The sequence below is a fragment of the Scardinius erythrophthalmus genome (assembly GCF_964197995.2).
Source record: "Scardinius erythrophthalmus genome assembly, chromosome: 9".
Lineage (NCBI taxonomy): Eukaryota > Metazoa > Chordata > Actinopteri > Cypriniformes > Leuciscidae > Scardinius > Scardinius erythrophthalmus.
The window spans coordinates 13,603,176-13,629,945 of record NC_138229.1 but is presented as its reverse complement, the minus strand read 5'-3'; the positions used below and the strand labels follow the sequence as shown (position 1 = coordinate 13,629,945).

Below are 26,770 nucleotides of genomic sequence, written 5' to 3'. Positions count from 1 at the left end.
GAGAATGATTTTCTTTAAATACTTTAATTATGTGTTAACAAAAAGTGGTACAGTTCATTCCAGTCAATTGATAGTGTTTTTTAATGTGCATAATAGTACACAAAACATACAAAGAAAAAACCCAGGTCCACTTCAGCCCCCTGATGCTTCTTTAAAGCATATTAGCACATGGTTTACTTTTTTCTGGGAATGCATAGAGGGCTTTAAGCAATTCAATCATTTCTAACATCAGGTTGCTAATGAGCTCGTCGCAGCTCGAAACCAGTGTGAACATCTGTGAAAATATAAGCAAGTTGATACATGCATGGCGAGGAATGAGAGTTGTGTTTAATGTCATCATTTGGTCATTTCAAAACGCACCACCCGAAAAACTGGGCGCCATTGATGGGGCCGTGAAGGGTTCCAGGACCCCTTAGTACATCATGTATTTGATCTAACTAGAAATCACCCAAAGGGACAAAATCAACCAACCAAAAAAAAAAAAAAAGCTTCTTTGTGACTGTGCTGAGAAACAATGAACACTCGTCCATTGAGACTCAATTTGTTCAGTATAAAAAAAATACATAAACGGAATATCTTAACCAGAAAGGCAATCACATTTAACACAAAAAGCAAGATATAAAAGAAGAAAAAGGGCGAGAAATACTTTATACATGCAGCAGTTGAAGAGTAATAACATACTTTTACCTCGTCCGTACGGATACCACCGACAGAAACATATTAGTTTTAGTGTCTTATTTTGCTCCTGTGTTGGAGACAGCTGTTGTATTTCATGTCTAATTTCTCCCTCCTTCCGTCTCATACAGAAAACTTCTCCATTCACAGTTTGAGTATTTACAACAGTGTTCATTAGTGTTCCCTGCTCCGTTCAAACCACTTCAATCAAAAGCGAGGCCACATGCCCAATCATCTTAAAACTTATGGAAAACTCTGATTCAATACATTGTGCACATTTTATATAGATGACAGTATTCTTAAATAATGATAAAAAAACAATAAAAAGTATTTTTCTTCCTTGCACTATACTTTTTTTTCTGAGGAGAGGCAGAACAGATAATCAGAAGAAAAATATTTTCAAGAATATCCCATGTGGTATAGAGTTTAAAAATGGCTTACTAAACGTCTCAATGGATTCTCTTTAATATATACAAATAAAAGATGCATCAAACAGGAGGTCCTGTGTACCATCAGTCATTCTTTTCCTTTAGTTTGCACTGTCCAGTCACTTAAAACTGACATTCCAACTACGTTGGTCAACACGTAAAGGCACTGATAAGTTTCATTTCATCAGTGCTGATTTACATGACAAAAATAATCAAGATTTTTTTTTTTACTTAAGGACTAGTGGTTATGAATGGCAGAAAGTGAAAGATGTTTGGCGAAGTTAATGCTCCATTTGGTCCCAACAAAATGAAGTCAGGTTGTTGTTTCCTTTCTTGTGATTGTTTGTGACCATGCAAATAAAGGCAGCGATGATATGCACATAACAGAAACAGACAGGCCATTCACACACACTCCTCCGCCGACATCAGCAGAGGGTTGATGTACTCAAAGCCTTCAAACTCAGACTGGTCGATCTTCTTTACAGCATCACTGGGAGGGAGACAAAGAGATAATCAATCAGTCTTAACTGCAAGAGCACATTTAACTCACTACGGCTTACAAATAGAGAGCAGGCTGTAAAATATTTTCCTGGAAAACGGCGGTGCGTGCAAATGAGGGAATCTTGTTCACAGAACTATAATGTGTCATCAGGCATCGTAAATTTAATATTACTTCCTGATGAAACCTGCATTTTTGTGGTAAAGATCTGAAGCAGATTAATGGCGCCTGAGGTCTGATTCAGAAAGCTTGAGGCGTGACACAGACAGATACACATGAACAGACACTCACTCATCGTCAGGCGTGAGCTGAATGGGTTCATTGGTGAACTGGGCATCAAAGTTGTCCAGCCCAAACTCGCCAGAGATGTTGGGCTTGAAGGGTGGGACCACTTGCTTCTGCTCCATCTGAAATACAGTTAACATGAGTCAAATAACAACTGTGACTGTGTCATAAAGCAGTCTCGCATATATATAAAGAATATTTACACACACACATAGTGTCTTCAATGGTTTCTGGAGAGAAAAAAAGCTTTTTCTTCTCTTTTCTCTTTCTTAATCACTCTCAGCAAGGATTTAATATAATATTTAGGTAAACTGATCCTTCCCATGGCTTGTTCAGTACTGCTCTTATTTTTGCCTTAATGCTACAGTGGGGTCTGCCACAAGCCCAAGATCTGCTCCCCCTGCAGGCTGTCACAGGCACTGCAGCCTGTCTGAGAAGAAAGTGTAATCTGATCCCTTTAAACTGTCTGACCGCCACTTCTCTCATGTGTGTTCACCCAGACCCAACACGGACAAGAGGTCACCGTGTTCGTCTGAGTCTCGTCTGCTGGTTTCACATCATTTAAACCCGCCTCACACATGATACAGTTCACTGCCACAACCCTCAGACCAGAAAAATCAATGACTTGACACCTGATCACCTCTATTATATCACTGGCCCTAAACGTGATGGTGTTTGTCACGATACAAACATGAACCACTCAAAAATGTGATTGTATCAGTTTATCATTGTATCCCATTAGGCTGATTATATTTCATATCTATCTATCTAAATATATATATTATTTTTGAAAGCATCCTCGCTTTACAGAATTTTTACACAAGTGCCTAAAACTTCTCACAGTACTATAGCTTTGCAGGCAGGTTTCTTCAGGTGTCTTGGACTAATTTTTAGGTGAACTGTACTTTTAAAAGCTAACGTTCCTGAAATGCTATTTGAAGTGGTAATAGCGCTTGCGTCAAATTACACGAATGAGTAATCAAATGGATAGTTTCTCAAGGTCATAAACAACACTTAATAGTTGTTCAGGCTCCAGTATGTCCTCTGTTTAGTTTCACTACCGTCAGGCTACAGCAAATGACTCATGCTTCCGCTGCGGTCTCAAGTCAAAACATCCAATCACTCAGATAAAGGAAACAGATAGCAGTGACTCACAAGATCCCAGTCTACATTTCGGAAAAAAGGATGGCCCATTATGTCTGCAAAGCCTGTCTGAGGATGACATCCGAGACGTTCCTTTGGCTCCTACAAAAAGAGTGGGGGAAAAATTTCAAAGAGAAAAACAGTGAACAGAGAGACAAAAAACAGATAAAGAAAGTAGAGAGATGTAGAGTGAAAGAGAAAGGTAACACAGAGGTGAGGAAATAAAGAAGAAAAACAATGATTATGACAGCACTATAACAGGTCCATGTGACAAAGACATTAACATTGATCTGTCTCGTCTACTTTACCTTGTTAAGGAATCCCTTTAGCACGCTAGCTGCTTTAACCGATAATGATCTGGGAATTCTGATCTGCTTCTCCAAAATTACTGCGAATGAGGAGCAGAAGAAAACATGAGATATACTGAGAGACATATAAAACATTTTTTAAATCTGTCATGTACCTTGGAAAAGATAATCTTCTGTGTTTTGGTCAGGGTTATCAGAGCTGCCAACTATGTCAAAGGGTGACCTTCCAGCCATCATCTCAAACATCAGGACGCCCAGTGCCCACCAGTCCACACTAAAACCTGAAAAGTAAAGGCACACATACATCATCCTCAGGCTTTGAAAGCTTAGGACTGACAAAAACTCAAATGGCAGAAAGTCATGAGGTAGACACTAATAGCAATAAATGGGTTAAGCACTGCGTGTGCTAGCACATATAGTTGCCAACCGAAAGGCTTGGTTGTGTGTGAATTGTGCTTACCGTAGTCTTCTCCTCTCAGAATCTCCGGTGCAATGTAATTGGGGGTTCCACAGAAAGTGCTGGTTGTGTCTCCTGGTCTCAGTCCCTCCTGCATACGAGATGAATTTGAAGAAAATGAAACATTCAGGCACACAATAGGACTAATGATGACTTTTTGATGGCCAATGCCGAAATCTTAGAGAGGAGGGTGGCCGATGTAAAGCCCATAAATGTATATATCGCAATATTTAAAAGTTAAACAAAGTCTAAATGCAATGCAATTTATATTTATTTGTCATAAAATGTACTGAAATAATTAGAAATAATCTGAAAAAAAAAATGAAAATGATTTCGTAAAATATACAGATTTATAACTTCTTAATTAGGCACTAATTTTACAAATAAAGACATTTCTTAAACATATCCAGCAGTGCACTCAATCATTTGGGATGTTTGTGTGCAAGTGTAGGTAACATTGATTTTACATACAGTACACAGAGAATATGACATGAAAATTACATAGTGGTAAAAACAATGTAGTATAGATCGCTTTGGATTTGGCATTAAATGTATATGGCTCTATATATGTGTGTGTGTGTGTGTGTGTGTGTGTGTGTGTGTGTGTGTGTGTGTGTGTGTGTGTGTGTGTGTGTGTGTGTGTGTGTGTGTGTGTGTGTGTGTGTGTGTGTCTATTAATATAGATATAGTGTGTGACTAAAATCCCATAAGGAAATCTGACATTTAATCAAATCTTTTTGAATACATTTCTGAAGAAAACCACAGTATTGCTTCCTGCTTCCTGATGCTAGTGCAGGGGTAGGGAACCATTTTTTTTGTTTTTTTTTTTTACAAAGAGCTATTCTTTCCATTTTCGGTAAATGATTTTTCCCAAAAGAGCCACAGTAAAAAATAATTTAATATTTTAAAGAAAATATTAGTATTTCAGTAATAGTAACTTTATTAGGTCCATAGACAACTAAAAACAAACAAATATGCAACAAACAATAAATAAGTTGCAAAATGGAATTATTTGTGCAGGGCTTTCACTGTGAGGTTGAGTTACCACCGGAGGAGCATAAATCCTCTATGTGTATGTGTGTGTACGGATTTTCATACGGACATAAATACGACACATTTATAGGACATAAAAGGTCTCTGCGGCAAAAGCGTCTCTTGGCACAGCAGTGCACCAGTTTCAATAAAAGGATAAGTTTCAGTCCAGTCACTTTTTTTTATATCCATTTAAAAATGGCTGTTGTAAAAATCTTTCTTTTTCACCATTACCACAAACAAGCTACGTAGCTGCTTGAATCAGAGTGCAGGAGCTCTAGGTTACCATAGAAACGCAAGTGGTTTGCCATTAAAGGGATCATGAATAGAGAAATAAAATTTTCCTTGATCTTTTGACATATACGTGGTCATTGTACTATAAAAAATATCATGCAAGTTTCAGAACTTAAAACTTCCTTGTTAGTCCAAAAACAATTTTAATGAAACCAAGCCGCCAAAACGTCTTGTTTCGGATTTTGTCACATTTACGTCATAGCCCCCGATTCACGCATGTCATGTAGTAGTAAATACAACACAAACACAGGATTACTCCAGCAACAAAACCATAGAAATGCAACTTATAAAGCATATGTAATACACATTAATGTTTCACACTGATGGCAAATGTTTCAACTATGTTACGAGATATATTTAAACATCAAAACTTTTCAAAACAATTCCATAAGTGTAATGGCGGGGACGTTGAAAATTATTTTATTATGCAAAACTGTTACCCAATCATAGCAGTGTTTGAAAGAAAGGGACAAAAACAGGATAGAGAATAGCTTATTTCTTCTAAATTAGGATGTAAAAATCTTGATAACATAATAAGTGGACCTCATAGAATAGTATACTTTTTTTTTTTAAAGTTAATGAGCCCTTTAATTGCTGTTCTGACATTTGCAAACAGCACTAAACACGCACTTTGGCCGTTACAACAAAGAGCCAGATGTGGCATAAGTTCCCGACCGCTGTGCTAGTGTGTTGTGGGTGGTTGCCAGGGCAATGCAGTTGCTCCATGAAGTTTCTAGGGTGTTGCTATGTGGCTATTTACTGGTTCCAGTTTTAAAAAAAATTAATAAAAAAAACCCACCCTCAACTCTATAATATTCTCAAAGAGACTAACTATGATGGAGAGACCTTAAATTTATCTTCCGTCACTGTTTTTACTGTGCATTTTATAATATTTACATGGGGGTTTGCTGTTATATTTCTTGTTTTGACTGAGTGGGCGTGGCCTTAAAGAAAGCACAAACTACATAGGAGCGCTCACTTTAGCTATTTATGAAAATTTTTGTGCAAATGTATGTTTGTTTTATCCGTCCTATTTATTGTATTTATTGATTCATTTCAAATCTTGTTCTTAATCATCTTGTGTATCTATTTATAAATCATATGGTGAGGCAAGGGTAAATTTTAAGAAAATGGTATGTTCCAGTTATTAAGCGGAAAAATGTGTGTGTATTTAAGGCAGCCACCATTAGTGGAAGGGAGGATTGAAGGACGGATCATGGTTTTAGAGATTTGGACTAGGATATGGAAGCACTGTCTGAGTGCACCGAAACTCGGCCCTCAGATCCTGTTTTTATTTCTCTTAACCATATTTATTTGCACCTCCGCTTTAATAATCACCTTTTTGGACTACAAAATCCCTCCCGTTCTTACATCATTGTGCGATTCTCATGGTGAGCGGGTCTCTATCACACTTACCTTGCACATGCCGTAATCAGTGAGTTTGATGTGTCCCTCTGACTCCAGCAGAACATTGTCCAGTTTCAGGTCCCTGTAAATAATGCCACGCTCATGGAGGTAGTTCAAGGCAAGACTGATCTCTGCTGAGTAAAACCTGCCAGTGGAAAGAACAAAAGAAACAGTTAGTGACCTAATTTGAGTTTCTGTTCCTGTGGTGTGTCTTTCAGACTAATGTCAGTTCCAACCACGACAGGCTGTTCATTAATGCTGAACTGTGTTATACACTAGATATCCTCATACCTGGCATGCTCTTCCGGAAGTTTTCTCTGTCGCTGCATGTGGAACATGAGATCCCCTCCATTCACATACTCGATTACAAAGAATAGCCTGTGAAAGGAAAGCATTAAATAATCATTAGCCTTCACCACACAAACAAAACAGTTCACACTAAACTGAAGGGCTATAATAAGAATGGCCAGAGGACCAATATAAGACCGGTTTGGGGTGAAAGTTGATTGAACTTTTACTTATTGTTTACAAGACTTTATTTCTTTCATTTTTCATTATTCAAAATAAGTCCCTTTTGATAAAAGCCACTGCCAAATGAGTCAGTAAGATGCCAGGTTTGGGGTCGTGATAGTAGTCTCTTATGCTCACAAAGGCTGAATTTATTTGATCAAAAATACAGCAAAAACTTATATTATGAAATTTCATTTAAAATTAACCTCTCAAAACATATATCCTACTGACCCCAAACCTTTAAAAGACAGAGTATATGATGTCTTGTTTTTATTATTATACATTTAATTATACAATATAATTATATAATATAAATATAATATATATTATTATGTAATTTATTTTCTATTAATTGTTTACTAATCAGTGTTTATTTTATTTTATAAAGCAGTTAAATAAATAAATAAAAAAGCAATCTTTTTGTCAAAGAAAAAAAAATTAAATATAAAAATGGTGGAGCCAATGAAAAATTGCCGGGCAAATGGTGGAAAAAAATCCCTTACTGTTGCGCCCTAAACTGTTAGTAATCTATTTATTGACTGGGAAAAGAAGTTACAGCCTAAAATGTAGAAAGAAAATAAATACAAATTCATATATGAGATAATCATGGATAATATGATATAATATAATTTGTCGAGTCCTGATGATCTAAAAGTGTGAGTGCAGACAGACCTGCTCTCTGTCTGGAAGCAGGAGTGAAGTCCCACTAAGAAGGGATGGTTGGAAGCCTGCTCAAAAACATGCTTTTCTGTTTGAACCCAGTCAATATCCTGAAAAACAAACAAAACACACACACACACACACACACACACACACACACACACACACACACACACACACACACACACACACACACACACACACACACACACAAACACACAAAAAATCAATCTCCCATTGAAAAGCAGAGCATTCTTTCTGTCAGTAGGGGAAACATTTAGAAGGACATTCAGGAATGTATTGAGTCAAGGCTCCTCACAAGGCTAAAAACGATAAAGATTTAAAAGACGGGGGCATCAGGTCTTCCCAAGGAGCTGCTCCTGGATGTGAGGAGACTCACAATGGACAGATACAGAGTGAAAAGCTAGGACCTTTCATTGACAGCCTGGTAAAAATACCCCTGACCGTGAGACACGCTTAAAGAAGCACTGCAGGGCCAGTAGAGATCAGCTGCTATTATTGACCATTAGCTGCTGCTTTCAATTCATCACACAAGGCTAAAGTGCGTCTAATCAACGTTAAATGCCCACTTCATCAACATCTAGTCATCTGCATGCGTGTACATCAACACATCCTGGAAAGATTAGAGCCAGAGGAAGCTCTTTGCTTGTTTTATTCTGCAAAGTCAAGACACAAATAACTTGAATCTTTCAGCGATTTAGTGTCAGGAGAAAACACTTCAAGTTGTGAAGTGTCAAGAGCAGTTTCAAACTAGAGCAGAGTTTGTTTGTTGGGTGTGACAGTAGTTTCATAAGGGTAGTCTGGGATGTGGTGTATTAGAACTTGGTATGGTTCACAACGGTTGTGAATGCAATCTGATATACTGTACTGTCCCGAATATAAGACGACCTCCCCTTTTCAAGATGTATCTTTTGGAAAAAGGCTTTTTGAAGACCACATCTTATCTTTTAAAGACCTTATTTGAAAATAATTTTCATATTACACATTTAAAAAAAAAAGTTGTATTTAAAGTAAATATTGGTAAAATATTGGTAAAATGTACCAACACATTCCGAAATTAACACTTAACTTAAAATAACCTGAAGATCTCATTTAGTAGATTTCACCAAGACTATTTTTTGATTTCTCACTTTTTTATGTACAGTGACAAATGCTGGCATATCAAAAAAACACAAGTGTTTGATCTGCATTACCTATCTCATCCAGGGGGGATATGAATGTTTTTTCCTTAGGCCGATCACATAGCGCTGAAAAGACAGCAGTTTCTCCCTGAAGTTGGAGGGCAAGCGCTAATCCATTACGCCGCATCAAAGTGGACGCTTTCTAGGATATTGACAGGAAAGTGCTTCAGTACGTAGCCGATATAAGAAATGATGGGTCTCGATGGTGGGTAAGCTCAGCTTTTTGGCGATATCCAGTGCCTTCAGCTGAATGACGGCTCTGGTTATGGGCACCCCCTCATTTCTTTTTACGGCTACATACTGACACACTTGCCTGTCACACACTTCTTGTTTCTTCGAAGTGGCCACTTTTACCGTGATAAGTTTTTCTTTGACTGTTAGCATTTTTAAGACTGTCTTTTTGGGCTCGCCGCCTTCTAACATTACACTGACACACTGTAATTTTTGGCTGCTTAATGTTTGATGACTCCACTGCGTTTATCAGTCCTGGGCGGCCGTGGAACACTCATTTACACGTATTTGGCGCTCCCTATTGTTGCGGGTGTATTATTGACATGTAAATGTTTAGACCCCAAATATAAGACAACCCAATTGTTTCAGATGTATTTCTAAGAAAAAAACATTGTCTTATATTCAGAACAATACAGTAATTCATATAATGACATATCAGTGGCATCTTTGCATGTTCCCGGTGTATGAAATGTGAAATGTCACCTCATCATCGTTCACGAGCTCCTTCTTCACCACCTTCATGGCGTAGATGCGCTCTGTCTTTTTGAGACGCACCAGCAGCACCTTCGCGTAGCTGCCCCTGCCAATCACTCGGAGCAGGTCAAAGTCTATAAGCCCCAAACTGGACACAGCCTTCCCGGACTCCCGACTGCCCACAGCCTGAGGGATGGATGAGATGCATCTTAATAATATATATATATAAAAAAAAAAAAAAAAAAAAAAAAAAAAAAAATCACCCTCTTCTTTCTGGTTTACATTTCTTAATGCTCTTCTCTGTCCTTTCCTTTTGTTTATCGTACGATTTCCCATGACTGCGACTGAGGAATGCGAGCCCTTAATCAGATGCTAATGACCCTGATAGAAGGTTACTTTATTAGCTCCACTAAAGGAAATCAATAGATCCTGAATGGACCTTGTTGCGTACACCCCCATCTCCTTCTCTGAGTGACAACTCCAGCCTGATCATCGGTCCGAGAGTGAACAACTGAAAGCTCATCTAATCAAACACAGTTCATAATGGTCCCATTTACACCTTATGTACACATGTACTAACATTCATTTTAACCACTTTAATCAACAAGAGGAAAGTGTGATCTGATTGTTCAAACCACATTTAATAACACATTTGACAAACACAAGTGATTGGCTAAAGACAAAAGCCAATTTTGTCCCAAACTCACAGCACTTGTAGAGGTGGAGTTAGTGAGAAGTAGCATTTATTACTTACCTCATGCTCCTCTCCCTCGTGATTGATACTTTCTGTTGAGTTCTTTTTGTCTAGAACTGGAAAACAACAATGAGAAACGGGGAAAGTCATCACTCATTAATATTCATTAATATACTTATACAAATCTGATTTACAAGCCTCTAAACCGAATCAGGCACTTTGATAAATAAAGTACTTTGAAAAACAGAGGGATTGAAATTTATCTGACCAGCACTGTAACTAAACCAAGAGCCTGTTCACGTCATTAATTCCAACAAACAAGCTTAATCTTGTGAGAAGACTCACGCCTGTAAGCTGCTCAATGCATTAGTCTGTTTCAGTGCAAGCACACGCATAATTACTAAGGGAAAACATCAGCTTAGCCCATCCAGTCATTTAAAACCCCTCAAGATGAAAATCAGTGGCATCAATGAGCCATTATAGATCTTAGTGAATCAATTTAATGACTTAATGAATGCAATAACTCAGAAGAACATTGTTTAACACCTCTGGATTACAAGATACTTTTTAGTTAGTGATGTTGTCAACAACAAAACACAGGGCAAGTTATTCATGACCTCTCGTTCCAGGTAGTTATGGAAATAAGGGATATTTTTCAGTTCAGTTTCAGAAAAGTATACCTTGAACATTTATGTTCTGACCAGAAAAAATATATATATTTGAAAAGTCTGGGCAAGGCACAAGAGGTTGATTATTTTGTGACCTGAAGCAGATCAATTTAAACTCAGATGGAAAGCCTCAAAAGACACTTATTTTTAGAAAAATGTTTGTGAGTTGAGTTTAATTGAAATCTCAAAAGTGCATTCTTTCCTGAAAATTGATTTTATCCTCTGCTATTCAAGTACAAAGAGGTAAGGAAAATGCAATAGACGTGAAGCATGTGTGTAGTGTATGACAAATATAGATGAGAGCCTACTGTACCTTGATCAGCATGCTCTGATGGACTGGACCCAGGATCGATTCTTCCAATCATTGGGTCCTAGAAAAATGGTAAGAAGATTAAAGCTAGAGATAGATTGAGATTCATAAAATTATTAGCAGTAATAACTTAAGTCTACACACAATCTGATGTGAATGACCTTCATTCACAAAGCTTTCCATCCCTTGCATGTCCATTAATAAATGGACATGCAAGGGATGGGAAGCTTTGTGAATGAAGGTAATTCACATCATTTAGCTTTTTTTGGCTAATATTTTGGCTTATTTTATCTTCCAATAAGAACGTATTACTCTCAGCTCCATTTTATATAAAAGGGATAGTTCACTTTGAAATTAAATTTTGGTATGTTTTAGCTTACCTCAAGGGCATCCAAGATGTAGGTGTCTTTTTTTCCGCAGTAGTTTAAATTTTGATATTTTTAGGTCAAACTGTTTTTGTCTGTCAGTCATATAATGCAGGTCTATGGTCACTGTCTCAAAGAGCATGCACAGAGTCCAAATTAAAACAATTCCCCATCGTCCAAATTAAACAATTCCCCATCGTAAGTACACACTGATGGCCTAAGACACGAAACGAGCGGTTTGTGTGAGAAAACGAACAGTATTTATATCGTTTTTAGCTCTTATACACAGCCACGTCCAAGTGATCTGAGGGCGCTCGCGCATCCTGGTGTGTGACGTGTACGCAGACTGGTGCATAGATATATACACTAGATGTCGCCTTGGCTACGGCAGTTCATTGGAACGAATGTCTTTAATGTGACATCTAGTGTATATATATATCTATGCACCAGTCTGCGCACACGTCACACAGCAGTAAGCGCCCGCGCCCTCAGATCACTTGGACGTGGCTGTGTTATAAGAGGTAAAAACGATATAAATACTCTTTTTCTCACACAAAGCGCTCATTTCGTGTCTTAGGCCATCAATGTGTACTTACGATGGGGAATTGTTTAATTTGGACGATGGGGAATTGTTTTAATTTGGACTCTGTGCATGCTCTTTGAGACCGTGACCATAGACCTGCATTATATGACTGACAGACAAAAACGATTTGACCTAAAATTTAAAAATTGAAACTACTGCGCAAAAAAAATACACCTACATCTTGGATGCCCTTGAGGTAAGCTAAAACATACCAAAATTTAATTTCAAAGTGAACTATCCCTTTAAATCCATTTTAGATTTAAATGTATTCCACAGAAAATATGAAAGGATGCAGATTACTAATGACTCACCTGTATTACCTGTCTACCACACTCCACTGTCACCAATTTATGGCATTTCTTATGAACCAGCAGTTTACAGTTTATGCACTTGTATCCCTGCCTGCCCAGGCCCCAGATACGATCTGTGCAGATGGCACAATGAGCACGCTGTAACAGAACAGAAGGAACAGGAACATTAAACCATACTAAATACAAAAAGTCACGTGCATAATAGTGAGACAAATTGTGTAACGTAATAGGTGCCAGAAACAACAAAAAGAGCATTTTTGTACCCTATTAAAGCGCTTGGCTTGAAACGCATGTCCACTGGCATAGTAAAGTTTCCTCCAGCGTCGAGCTCCACGACGGTAAATGGATTCTGAGTGCAACATTTGAGTCATTAATTAAATCTGCTATTAACCAGTTTATACTCCATCATTATAACCCAAAATGCATGTTTTCCAGCACTATGAAGTGCAAAAAACTAAATAAACATTATGACCTAAATGACCCTATTATAAGTATATCACAAGATGCACATACTGTCTTCTCCAGGACAGGGCATGCCAGGCTTCTCAGGTATACACGGAAATACTGTGGAGAGAAAGATAGAGACTGTGAAAAAAGCACTGACAAACAGCTCCAGTGACCTCTCTGTGACCTCTCCTCATCTGACAGTGGACTTTGGGGTCAAAAAACAGAGTTTGTCCAGGCCTTTGTGGAGAGTGGGTATTGACGGACAGTTGGTTGGGGCCTTTTTCTGAAAGCCCTTGGGGCCAGACATCTCCTCCTCAGCATGACTAATTAACTCACCCAGCAGGCAGAACAATCTATCTCTGTCAATCACTCCCTGAATCCTATCTTTCCTGTCCACTAATGATCCCATGACCTGTATGATGCCGTAGGGTGTTATAAATAAATAAATAAATACATGTACCTAAGTCAGAACATCAAAATGTGGAGCTTCGTCTGAGCTCATTGGCTCGGGGGCTTAAAAGGATATGGGTGTTATGACTAACTGTGTCTTATGTGACAAGTCTCAACAAGCTGAAAGCAAAAACCGCTGTGCAATGTGACACAATCACAGCTAATCAGAAGATTTTAGACCAATGAGATTTGAGACTCGAGATTCGAGCGGTAAGCAAATGAGGAATCTACAAATATATATGTATAAATGGTTTGGAAAGTTTTGTGAAGTGTGTTGATAGCTTAATGAACCATCTAATTTTAGTTGTTCTGTTGCTGGAGTTGAACTTTGGCAGAAATTGCTGCTTTGAAAAGCTAATTTTAAACATCCCAAAGCTTAGGCCGTTTCAGAATTTTTATTGCTTTTGTACTGTTGTTATCTTTAAGTCTGTGCATGACCGTGGACTCTGTGCATTCTTTTAGTATGGTGGATTTTGTACACATTTTGTTTAGATATAATGTGGTTACTTGGGAATGTTGTTTTTGCAACAGATCCTGACTGCATTGACAAATATTTTATTTTGTAAAATGTGCGGTCAGTACCGCCGTACACAGATACATGTGATTGTGTAATGTTATAAAATGTGATAAAACGCATTATCATGAATTCCAAAGATTAATTTAAACACTAAACCTCCATCATGAGAAACAGAATCCAGAAAAATTTAAATGGACAACAGAATTTGTTTTTTACACTATTTTTATTGCTTCTAATTAGGGGTGGAACGGATCGCAGTTGATCCGTGATCCGTACGGACCAGGCCACACGGTTCGGCATGCAAGTGATTCGCGGATTAACTGCTAAATTTAACCATCATAGAGTGAAAGTTTATAAGTTTTGTCTTGCAAATTTACACATTCAAACTATTTTAAACGTGGAAGAAGAGGCTAAAATTGGGGCTCGCACAGAGAGAGAGAGAGAGAGAGAGAGAGAGAGAGAGAGAGAGAGAGAGAGAGAGAGAGAGAGAGAGAGAGAGAGAGAGAGAGAGAGAGAGAGAGAGAGAGAGAGAGAGAGATGCGCTTCAGATAGAGCTCGAACAACGAATTGATTCCTCTTTTGCGTTTCCTTGGCCTTGAACGGACACATAAACACAAAATGATGTCAAAATACACATCTACATGCCTGTCTCAGCAAGTATTCTTTTGCTTATGTCATAAGTAAACAGCTGAGAAAGAAACCGGATGTTTGTCAGTTTATTCAGTTCGTGCATTCGCTCTTAAGTGACAGCACACACCTAATATTCCTACTGTTGTCGGTGTCATTAATATTAATAAAACAACAAGATACAGCTTTAACAAAGATGAAACTATATTTAATTTCTACAGTGAACAAAGAGTTATTTTACATTTAGGTTTAATTATTAATTTCTGTACCTGAATACAACTGTTAAGGTGATGATACACAGGGCAACTTTTTGAGCAATGTTGCTGGGCAATGTTGCCGTCAACAGGCAACCAGATGAGACACAAGGCCCACGACCGATAAAAATTATCCAGATAGAAATGTATTGCCCATTTTCAATGGGAAAGTGCCCAAGCAACAATCGCTCGGCAAGATTGCCCAGCAACATTGCTCAAAAAGTTGCCCTGTGTATCATCACCTTTAGACTTTGTGACTTTGTTATTTAGTATTCATCTCTGCTTGTAATTTGTGTATTTGTTCTTATTTTATTACTGACTGTTCACTTAATAAAACTGTTATAAGACTGTTACATTTATATAGCGCTTTTCTGGGTACTCAAAGCGCTTTACATGGAAGGGGGAATCTCCTCAACCACCACCAATGTGCAGCATCCACCTGGATGATGTGACGGCAGCCATATTGCGCCAGAACGCCCACCACACACCAGCTTGGTGAAGAGGAGACAGAGGGATGAAGCCAATCAGTATATGGGGATGATTAGGAGGCCATGATGGATAGAGGCCAATGGGCAAATTTGGCCAGGATGCCGGGGTTAAACTCCTACTCTTTTTCGAAGGACATCCTGGAATTTTTAATGACCACAGAGAGTCAGGACCTCGGTTTAACGTCTCATCCAAAGGACGGTGCTTTTTGACAGTATAGTGTCCCCATTACTATACTGGGGAGTTAGGACCCACACAGACCACAGGGTGAGCTTCCCCTGCTGGCCTAACTAACACCTCTTCAAGCAGCAACCTAGTTTTCCCAGGAGGACTCCCATCCAGGTACTAACCAGGCTAAACCCTGCTTAGGGTCTTAGGCTACATGGTGATATGGCTACATTATTTTAAATAATGTGTTAGGCTAGTAGTTTTTGATGTAGTATCGAAGAACTTCAAATGAGCTTTAAGCAATAAATGAAAAGCAAAGCATACCGTGAATAATGAGCTCTGAGTCTTTGTTGAGTTCATAGAGACGTAAGGCCTCTTCCAGCTCCAGCTGAGAAGAAACGGTGCACGGATCCCCTGCAATGACAAGCACAGTGAATACTCACTGGAAAACTCTTTACCAAAGACATCAGCATAAGCAGCATGAGCATACTTGACACAGCAAAGAGTAACAGAGAGAGTGAGGGAAAATTAAAGCAGGAAACAAACGAGTCCCTGTTAGCATGCTATGATTATAACAATGTTTGCAGAGCATACAGCAAAAATCTATTCGTTTTTCACCATGAACTAGTAACAGGGCCTGTGGCGTTGTCCGAAGTTGACATCAATCCTGTTTGTCATCTAAAGAGCAGCCTGTGGCACAGACTGTCTTGGCTTGCGTAGACACACGGCCCTCAGTCAGACATCACAGCAGAGGCAATGAGTGACGCTGGGCATCAGTGCCAAGCCTTGTGCAGACAGAAGGGATTAACTCTTCACCATGACGGCCCTCTCAGATCAGCTATGCTAATGAGCAGTGTGACTCTGGGCTCAGCGTGGAATGGTGAAGATTTTGGTATTTAAATGAACGTTCTTCCATCTCCATTTCCCATCTCGCATGACTAATGCAGCAGTTAATCATCACACACAGTCAATCTTTCCAGCATAAAACCTGCTCCCTGCTGTGCGCTGCATTCAGATTCACTTTATCCTCATGTAAAATCCATCCATTTTATTTCTGCCAGTGGAGTCCAGGGTAATTTTGAGACTCTAATGCAATCTGCCAAAAGTGGGTTCACTTGTAATATATAAAGTGCTGGTGCAAATTATCTAGAAATTTCAGCAGAATGGCAGGGGGAGCTTGTTGCTACGGTGACAGTTAGAGGAACAGAATGAGATTTACACCTGGTATTATCATCTGTATCAGGGGATTTGATCACAAGCAGACATCAATAAACACAGGTTTAGTCCTAGACATTTCGTGATTACTCAAAAAATTGTTACATTTTTAACAATTCAAAAAAAACCTTTTCTATTTTCAAATATTTTAAAACCCTCTTCATCAATCCATTTTATGCTGAAGAGCTGGTCTTTGTCCATGGAGTCAACATGATTTATCAAAAAAGAAGAAGCAAATTACGTGCATTTCCATCAAGTTGCTCGAACGGATGATGGTGGTATATAGGTAACCTAGTAGCCAACAGTAAATAAAACACAATCAGCGGAAACAGCTGATTAGTCACATGGGTTTAATGTTTGCTACGTCAGAATTTATTTGGCAAATGATTTCCATCTCCGATTATTCGCATTTACTCTTTTTCACACAAGTCAAAAACCACCTCAAACGCTTACGGGCATAAGAACTTTCTTGCAAAGGGATTTTTTTTTACAGAAATTTGGCGTTTCCATCACTCGTTTCTGATGTGATATTTCAAAATGTGCATTATAAAAGCAGGGTGATGGAAGTTTAATTAAATTATTATTTATTAATTTGAATTAAAACTCAATGTAAATGCACTGATTGGTTTAGCAAGTCTTGTGTTTAGTCATGAAATCAAAGAGCCTCAATGAAATCTGATCACAAGAGGTCACAAAGGAGGCATGTTAATACCTGGTGTAAATGCAATCTGTCACGGCTGACTGCTTGTGATCGGATCACCTGGGACAGAAGTTAATACCAGCTGTAAATAGGGCCAGAGAGACAAACACAAATGAAATGGCAAACCTTCTTCATCAATCCATTTCATGGTGAAGAGCTGGTCATTGTCCATGGAGCACATGTCCCGCACCTCACTGCATAGCCCCTCATAGGAGATGGAGGGCTCGAAATGTGTGATCATGATGTCCCTAAAACAGAAAAAGGTGACATTCAGTAATGGTTTATTCATTAACAGTTTATTCCTAGAATATGATCTATTTTATTAAAGGTTGTGCCCCTTTATATAATGTAATAGAGCTGCACGATTCTGCTTAAATTGAGAATCAAGTGTTAAAAAAAATAAAATAGAGATCACGATTCTCCCACAATTCGAAATAGACAGCTAAACAAAGTAACATGTCTATTAATAATAAAAAAAAAATTTGAATTATTTATTTATTTTTAAAAACTGGTTTGACAGCTTTTCTAAACAAATCTCATGAATGAACGATTCAATGACACCACCTACTGGCATAATGGAGCGCCAACTAGGGCTATGTGATATTGACCAAAAATGTAATCGATACTGTCTGGGATTTTGTTAATAACAATGATCAGGCGATATTTAGCCGAGTGTGTTATTGTGCTGGTATCTTGGCAGGTTTAGGACTGCTGTTGACAGCTGATTCCCAAAGTTTTAGTTATTTTTAATATTTTGTGTAGTTAGTTCACAGCAGTAACAATTTTTAAAATATTACCTTTTATCTGCATTTTTACCTTTATAAGGGCCATTTTTTTCTCACCTAATAAAATATAGTCTATGCCTCATTTATTATGTCAAATTATTACATTTAACCAGTAAATTCAATTAAAATAATAAGACACTAAAGGGCTGTTACCAAACAAATGAAATCAGTATCAACAAAACCTATCTTTGCAATGTAGAGGAAACACAGATGCTGCATCAGAAGTGCCATTTAGATGCATTTATACAGACTGTTTAATGCAGCTATGATCATGCCTAGGATCATAGACAGTAAAAAATAGATGGGCGATGCTCTTCAATTCCTTTCTAAATTAAGCCAAAATATCCCAGAAACATTTGTTGATGCTTATGCCATCATGACGTTACACCCTGTTGTTATAGCATCAAATAACTAAAGCCAGACTTATAGGAAAAACAAACATTTGAAAATATGTCTGTGATAAGAATGAGCTAAAATGATAGAAACCATCTTCGGAAAAAAATTATTTGAAGTGTAACTGGATTTTTTTAGCGTCTCTCACGTCCCATTAGATAACATGGAGAGGGCAGGATTATGACCCATACTACAGCGAGCAACAAGTGGGCGATCAAAACGCTTTTGCTTCACTTCCAGGACGTGCGTGGCCCACTTGCCTCACATACTCAGCAACAACAAAACAGGAGAACCAATATGGCTGCTACTGTAAATACTGTTAAAAGTTCAAACAAACATGTTTGAACCAGAGTCGGACACTGAAGAAAGAGAGACTCTAGCAGAAGTAATAACTTCGAGAATGCACCAGGACGTTTCTGAATGGTGAGTTGATTAATTTATGTAGAATTGTAGTGTGTCCTAGTTTTTTTCAGCCATTTTGCAACAATTCATAAACACTTAATACTGTTCGCTATGTGCTATAAACAGACAATACGTGTAGAATATATACTGCATGAAGAGAGAACAGGAATCATTTCGCTTAGTTACAAAGCAGTCTTATGTAAAATGGTTATCACAACCATATTTACACATTCCCTGAAAAAAAACCCCGAATACACTGCATCTTCAGCAGCTCTGATACTGGGAGTAAATGGACAACAACTGAACTTTTAGATTTTTTTAATCAGGTAGCATCCTTTTGCTACCACTAGCTGCTCTAATGAGGAGATTAACATGGTGGTGGACTGTGTGCTACTCACTTAGGGGAGAATCGAAGCTTATAAGCAGTACCTACTACCTAACCCACCGTGACGTCACACTGGGATGTAGACATGAACAAAACAAAAAGGGAGTGGGATGATTTTACCATTATAGGGTGGTTGTGTACACACTGCAGACACAAAATTATGCTCAAAAATCCCTTTAAAACTGATCATAAATTTGGGAAGCCATTCTGTATCCTTAAGTCTGGTAATTATAAAAATCTAAATGCATTCAAAATGCTATCATTTTTCTTTTTTTTAAAGACCAAAAGATGAATACTGTGCAGCAGGAGTGTCATACAGTGAGTTTGTGGGAAGCTGTGTGTTGAATTACTAGCACATTCCCATAGTAGGAGGCACCCAGCAGCTTATTTCCCTTTGTTTTCTACTATGTTCACACTGTTTTGGTTAATCATTGACAGCAGGGGAGTCCTTCCTGTCTACGAGCCAGCGCGGTGACCTACACATGCCACAGAGACTAGTGGGAGTACACACACCACCTTATGACGAAGGAAATCACAAGGCTGATTTGATCTGATCAAGGACCATTATGATGAAGCTACTGTAAGAGAGTTAAAGGGCAGCTCAGTGCTTCCTGTGATGCATATCTCTGACATAATGAAAGCACTGTGTCAGTGAACTGTGCTTTAGTTAATATTTACAGAGAGATAAACTACCTCTTACTGTTGCCTCCTGCAAATGATATACAATTGTTTTGGCACACAATTGACAAAAGAGGAAGATGGATCTGTACCCCACTCTAGTATGAGCAGATGTACCCTCAGCATCACTGAAGCCACATTACTTCATAGGGCAAACATGGATCAGCTCACACTCCCTTTACAACAGCATACTGAACACACACTCACTCCTGCTGTCAAATACGACTTACAAGAACCTAAACACAATTTGCTGCACACAAATTTAAACAAGTAAACAAGCTCACAGATACAAAAATGAAGAGGAAAAATACACAAGGAAATAAGACCAAACATTAAAGGGATTGTTCACCCAAAAATGTAAAAAAAAAAATACTGTTGTTCCAAACATGTATGACTATCTTTCTTCTGTGGAAGAAAGAAAAAGATAATAGAAGAAAATATTTTGAGAAATGTCTCTGTTTTGTGTGTGTGTGTGTGTGTGTGTGTGTGTGTGTGTGTGTGTGTGTGTGTGTGTGTGTGTGTGTGTGTGTGTGTGTGTGTGTGTGTGTGTGTGTGTGTGTGTGTGTGTGTGTGTGTGTGTGTGTGTGTGTTTTATTGGTCACAAAAAATGTTTAGTTACCAACATTCAGCAAAATATCTTCTGTTTGTGCTATTTGCTGCAACTATATCTGCGAGCAAACCTTTTGACGAATTGTGATAAATTAAAATATTAATCTTGACTATATTGGTTGTAAACTAGATTAGGTAAAATAAACCATTCAAGTTGACATTCTGTTTATTTGTGCTTAAATATTTATTTTTTATATCTATTATAATTTTTGAACAAAATAATTATTAGTTTAACCATCATCGTGCAGCCCTACTGCAGAAGAAATAAAGTCATACAGGAACGGCCTAAGGACGATCAAATAATTAAAATATATATATTTTGGGTAAAGTAGGCTATATAAAGTCAGATGACCATGACAAACAGCCAGAGCACTGACCATGAGCTAAGCAGGACTCTTAAAGGATGCCAAAATGCACAAAGTAACATCTTTACTGTATTCAAGATCCATTAAAAGATTAGAGTTGCAATATAGGTCAAATCTTCTAAAAGACTTATTACAGTCATACAAAGAAAAAAACATGGATGACTGCCAGAAAGAGAGCAATAAGTGGATCAAAGACAGAAGATAGGGCAGAGAAAGAGGAAGAGGATGATAAAACCTGTGAATTTCATCTTTGCCTAGGGCTGGGTACCGAGTTCGATACTTTTTAGGTACCGACCGAATTGCCTCGATTCTATCGAGTATCGAAAAATGACTTGTTTTTCGGTACCAGATTTCGATACCTAAGGGGTTAACTCGTCAATGTCAGTGCTCAAACAAATACATATGAAATGCACAACGACACGCCTAAAGTCGCTCACGCACATACACGCAAACTCTACACACACGAGACGCGCGGAACTCTCTGCGCACATACTCATATGAGACGCGCGCGCACACACAAACTGTCCACGCACATTCTCATATGAGACTCGCGCACATACTCAATGAGACGCCAGCGCACACACTCACAATACCCTAAAGATGTTGAAAAGTCGATCAAAAGTGTGGCTACATTTCTCCAGGCTCGATGCCAACAGCGCGCGATGCAGTATTTGCGGTAAAATAATTGCTGCAAAGACCGGTACCGCGACAGATATGATGAAGCCCTTGACAGTGCACGGAGTAAACATAAGAGCAGAAAGTTGCTCCGTCTTTGACTGGTAAATGAAGAGATACCTTGTTGATCACTCTGACAGTGCTTATATTGCAATTTACTGAATGTACACTGCCATTCAAAAATGTGTTGGTCAGAATTTTTTTTCAGTAAGGATGCATTAAAGTGATCAAAAATGACCTTAAAACATGTGTAATGTTACAAAAGATTTCTGTTTCAAATAAATGCTGTGCTTTTGAAATTTATATTCATCAAAGAATCATGAAAAAATGTATCATAGTTTCCAAAAACTGTTTTCATATTTCTGAAGGATCATGTGACACTGAAGTAATGATTTTGAAAATTCAGCTTTGACAACACAGGAAAAAATTACATTTTGAAATATATTCAAATAAGATTTTAAATTGTAATAATATTCCACAATATTACAAGTTTTACTGTATTTTTTTTTTAAACAAATTCAGCTTTGGTGAGCATGAGCTCTTTATAAAAAAAATATTTTGTTCCTTATGTATATGTATAAGGAATATTTTGTTCCTTTGTGCTTTTTTTTGTTCCTTTGTGCACTGACTAAGGAGCATGAGTCAAACTGAAAAAATAAAACCAAAGTTTTTCTGAGGTAATGTGTTATGTAATCTTGTTAAAATGGATTTAAAGGGACACTTCACCCATTTGCATTAAGCTTTGCATTGTTAGAAACCCAGTCATACCATTGAATGGTCGTGCAACACTCTCTCATTTTCCCCTGAGATGGGAGAAATCTGTTATTTACCTCTTACACTTCCTCCTACAATGATGCAAAAATCGTCATTTTGCGTCATTGTAGGAGGAAGTGTTAGAGGGGGGGATTTCTGTTAAGACTACAGACACTAGTTTCTCATCTTTCCCAGGGTGGGGCGCGCTCACGCTACAGACCTATCACAGATCAGTGGGTGGGACTTTACTCTCTGAAACTGAAAGCAATATCCTCCATCTTGTTTGAAGCTAAGCTAACAGGCGCTGTGGAGACAGATGTAAAGTTATGACAATAGCGGAGGAGAGTGCTCAATATGATATAGACTAGAAGAGGATTTCGGAAGTCTGATACTTGAATCAGATGTTTGTGGCTACCTTTACAAGCCGCATTATAGCGAAGTGCAGCCGAGGCAGAAGACCTGCCTGCCGCGGACGAGGAGCCCGGACTGGCTCGGGTTAGGGCGGACTGGTGGCGCCGGTGATCTCACAATGCAGCTACGAACCGCTACAAACACAGAGATAGAGTCCGTCTGCGGCAAAGAATTTCAACGATGACAATTTCTCCTGGACGAAATCTCTGAATCAGACGAGGACACGGACGTTTGTGTTGAGAACTATCCTAGTTTCGCACCGCATATGTTCTGACTGAACATCCAGGTACCATGCAATAATTCACCTTTTCGAAAGAAATACAAACGAGGAGTAATGCACTATATGAGTTCGCCAACTAACTAGACATTTTGTGTGAATGTGAAATGAATTTCAAGCTCTGGTAGTAGCTAGCCTTGTAGACGGAAGAGTGATTTCTCTTATAGGCAGATATGCGCTTTCTGGATTAGTGGGAGTGGCTTGCGGAGCTGTGCAATGTGGTGCATTGTGGGAGTTGTTGTCTTTCATACAAATGCGTTCTGAAGTTATTTTTTGTCTTTTCTCGGTCACGAAGGCACCAAATTCAAAAATTATTTTACATTTCGACTACATATATGACCCACTTTAAATAAAAAACAGTGTTCAAATGGGTGAAATGACCCTTTAAAAAAAATTGGTATCGAAAAAAGTATCGTTCAGGAACCGGTATCAAAATCAAGGTATCGGTATCGAAATTTTTTGAACGATACCCAGCCCTATCTTTGCCAGGCTTCAGGGGGTTTTAAACAGAACATAAAAGGTGCAGAGAGTAACATGTCCTTCACTCTATTCAAGACTGTGCTGCATTCAGGCAGAAACCTGCCATTAAGGCCTCCACACACCAAAACAAACACCCTCAGATTGGGTCTATCATGGCCACAATAGTAGTTTTGGGGATTGAAACTGGTTCAAAGATTGGCTAAAATGACCTGCTGAATAACAATAGAAACCAGAGGGAACACACATGAAGGGACAAATGGTGGGTTTCAAAATCATCCACACCCAGGAATTATGTGCTACTATTTTTGTACAGTATAGGCCATCAATTAATGCTGTCTTCATTGAACTTTTCTTAAAAACCAAAATAAAATCAGAAACTGAGCTTTCAAAAACAAAGGATCGTACTGTGGGATGATTGGTTTCTTTGAAGATTTTCACATACCTGAGGCCAGTTCATAGAGACTAATGACGGTGGACCTCTCAGTTCCATACAACGATGATAATAATAACTATTATACAACGATGATAATAATAACTATTATCAACAAATTCAGCTGGAACAGAAACCGATTGAATCATCATGACAGCTGCACACACAAACACACACACACACACACACACACACACACACACACACACACACACACACACACACACACACACAATAGCTCTCTTGGGGAATGTGAATAGGAATCAGTCTCCAACAGGTCTGGCAAAAGATACTTGCTGTACAAGTTTTTCAAGTGCATGACAAGCGCATGCGTCATCATGAATGGAACACAGCTCTGACTGAAACCCATTCATATAATGAGCTTATTTATTCACATAAAAGTAAAATATTTCAATAGCAACCCAAGAATTGTTTCCCTAAACAGTAAGAGGAATAACTAACATTTACATGTTTTACCTCCCATTTAACTAACAATTCACTGTTCTCACTTAGAAGATTGCTTAAACCGAATATTCAGTGAATAATGTGATGATCTACATTTTATGTGCATGACACATAATACACTCTTTGTACAGTTTAATTTTAACTTTTAATTTTATCCTAATATATGTGACTTTACCTTTACCTCCCTTATACCCTACCGTCATATATAACCACCTAAATGTGACAGATAGCAAATGTTTTAAGACAGGTAGACATATCCAGCTCCATGACACAGGGGCAGCTCTCAGATGTAAACAACACTTCATAAGCCATCATTAGATTAACTGACAAACAGTACAAAAACATATAACCACTTTTTTATATACTATTATGAGATTATGAGCTGTTTTATTGGAGTCGGAACTTCTTTAATGGAACTTCATCAAGAGTTTTGTTTTGGACTTAGCTAACGTTAATACTACCAGCTAAGTTAGCTGGCTAATCATTTATTTGTGTATCTCCCGAAACTGCACTATTAAGAGTACAATTTAAGAGTATAATCTATCGAAACATCTAAAAAGACAGCACAGAGTCTCACTGTCTACTTACCCTCTGTAGTAGGCTTTTACCCGGACCTGGTGCGGGTTTTCTCCGGGGTGGGACATTGTGCTGTCCCGCAGCGTAGGCATTATGAGCTCTCCGTACTCCGGCTAGCGAGCTAACTTAGCTAACGAGGCTAGCCCGCTGTCGTGACGAGAAAAAACAACCTGAGTTAGAAAACTGGACTTATTACTTGGACCAAAATAGTGTTGGCCCCAGTGGTGCAATCGGCCTGTCTGAAATATAACTAGTAAAGTTCTGACAAAAATTGGTCTGACTAGCAGAACTTCTGTGTCTGACTGGGAAACACTCCCTTCTCTCGCGCAGCGCGCAGGCCTCGAGACGGAATGATCCAAACAGTGGAATGTGGAGGGGAGATGATGGGGATTTCCAACAAACACATTACACATTATTAGAGACTGTTAGTATCAGAAATATTGTTTGTCTAGATCGTTTAGAGAATGTGGAAATATTGAACATCTGCGATATAATTAATGTTTTAGTATTGTGTGGTAATGTTTAAATGGGATCGATCGGTTGGATGGGAGCGTCTGGTAGCATTCCGATTATACCACACAAGTTCGAAGAGGGTGGAGAAGACGAGCATCCAAGGAAGTTAGTAGCATCCTTTTGCATGTCTAGAAATGAGTAGGGATGGGATTCGTGAAGAATTTATAGATTCTGTCTGGTTCTGATTCCTTTTAACTATTTATTTACGACTTTGAGATAGAAATATTTGGAAAATAAGAAATGCAATTTTCTATTTCAGATTTCAATAAATCGGCATAATAGCCTAACAAGATATAACAAATAGGCCTATAGAACAATATAACAAATAAGAAAAGGTAATACAAGTATTTTATTAATAATAATAATAATAATAATAATAATGCTTTTAAAATTATTACTGCATACTTTTTAGTTAGAGTAAGGTAAGATAAGAGTTAGATAAGAGTATAGCATAGTCCTTTAAATTGTAGGCTATTTGTAGCCTACATCATTAACTGAAGGCTAACAGTTCTTGGTTCATTTCAAGTCAGACATGAAGAGAGTAGTAATATAACCCTACATTTCATTAAGTCAGAAAAATTCACCAACTCTTCCGACTGATTAACTAAAAGAACCTGCTGAAGTGCTGATAATTTGTTCTGGATTCAGACTACCGACGGTCGCTGTTTTTGATACACAAAAACAACCAGCTCATAAGAGTCAATCGTAATCGATTTTTTGTGTGCTACAACTAGGATTGTTTTGTAATGGCAGTGGTTTTACCACTAGAATGCGTATTAGCTAATACGCATTCTAGTGGCAAAACCACTGCCATTACAGTGCCACAAGGCTTCTGGTGTCGATTACCGGAGATTCCCTCTCTTGATGCGGGAGTTTGTGTGCTCTAAATAGTATACTCACTGAAACATCATTTTGATAATATTATCAAATGAAAGCTTATAAGCTGAGAGGTTAAAAAACTATTTACACATTTGCATATATATATATATATATATATATATATATATATATATGTTTGCAGATTGGAACTGACGTGCTGATGAAACGGATTCACCTCATATGAAATTTAGCTACTGTGCCGTTTCACTAATTAAACAAAGTTTAAAACATGTAAACTTACCATTAAACATAGGCCTGCATGCAATCAATCCGAGTTACTTTGGTATGAAAACC

General features: G+C 38.2%; 1 protein-coding gene across 1 annotated transcript; it reads right to left on the bottom strand.

Moving 5' to 3' along the window:
• On the bottom strand, positions 1–25,441 carry prkci (protein kinase C, iota). The gene is made up of 18 exons (XM_081373556.1): positions 25,097–25,441; positions 17,527–17,648; positions 15,810–15,899; positions 13,050–13,100; positions 12,800–12,885; positions 12,537–12,674; positions 11,281–11,338; positions 10,360–10,415; positions 9,615–9,791; positions 7,711–7,808; positions 6,820–6,906; positions 6,538–6,673; positions 3,799–3,886; positions 3,494–3,619; positions 3,339–3,418; positions 3,043–3,132; positions 1,894–2,009; positions 1–1,593 (listed from the first exon to the last, which is right to left on the bottom strand). Exons 1-18 carry the CDS (start codon positions 25,174–25,176, stop codon positions 1,506–1,508), a joined length of 1,767 nt encoding a protein of 588 aa, XP_081229682.1. The 5' UTR covers positions 25,177–25,441; the 3' UTR covers positions 1–1,505.
• Between the last annotated feature and the right edge of the window lie 1,329 nt (positions 25,442–26,770).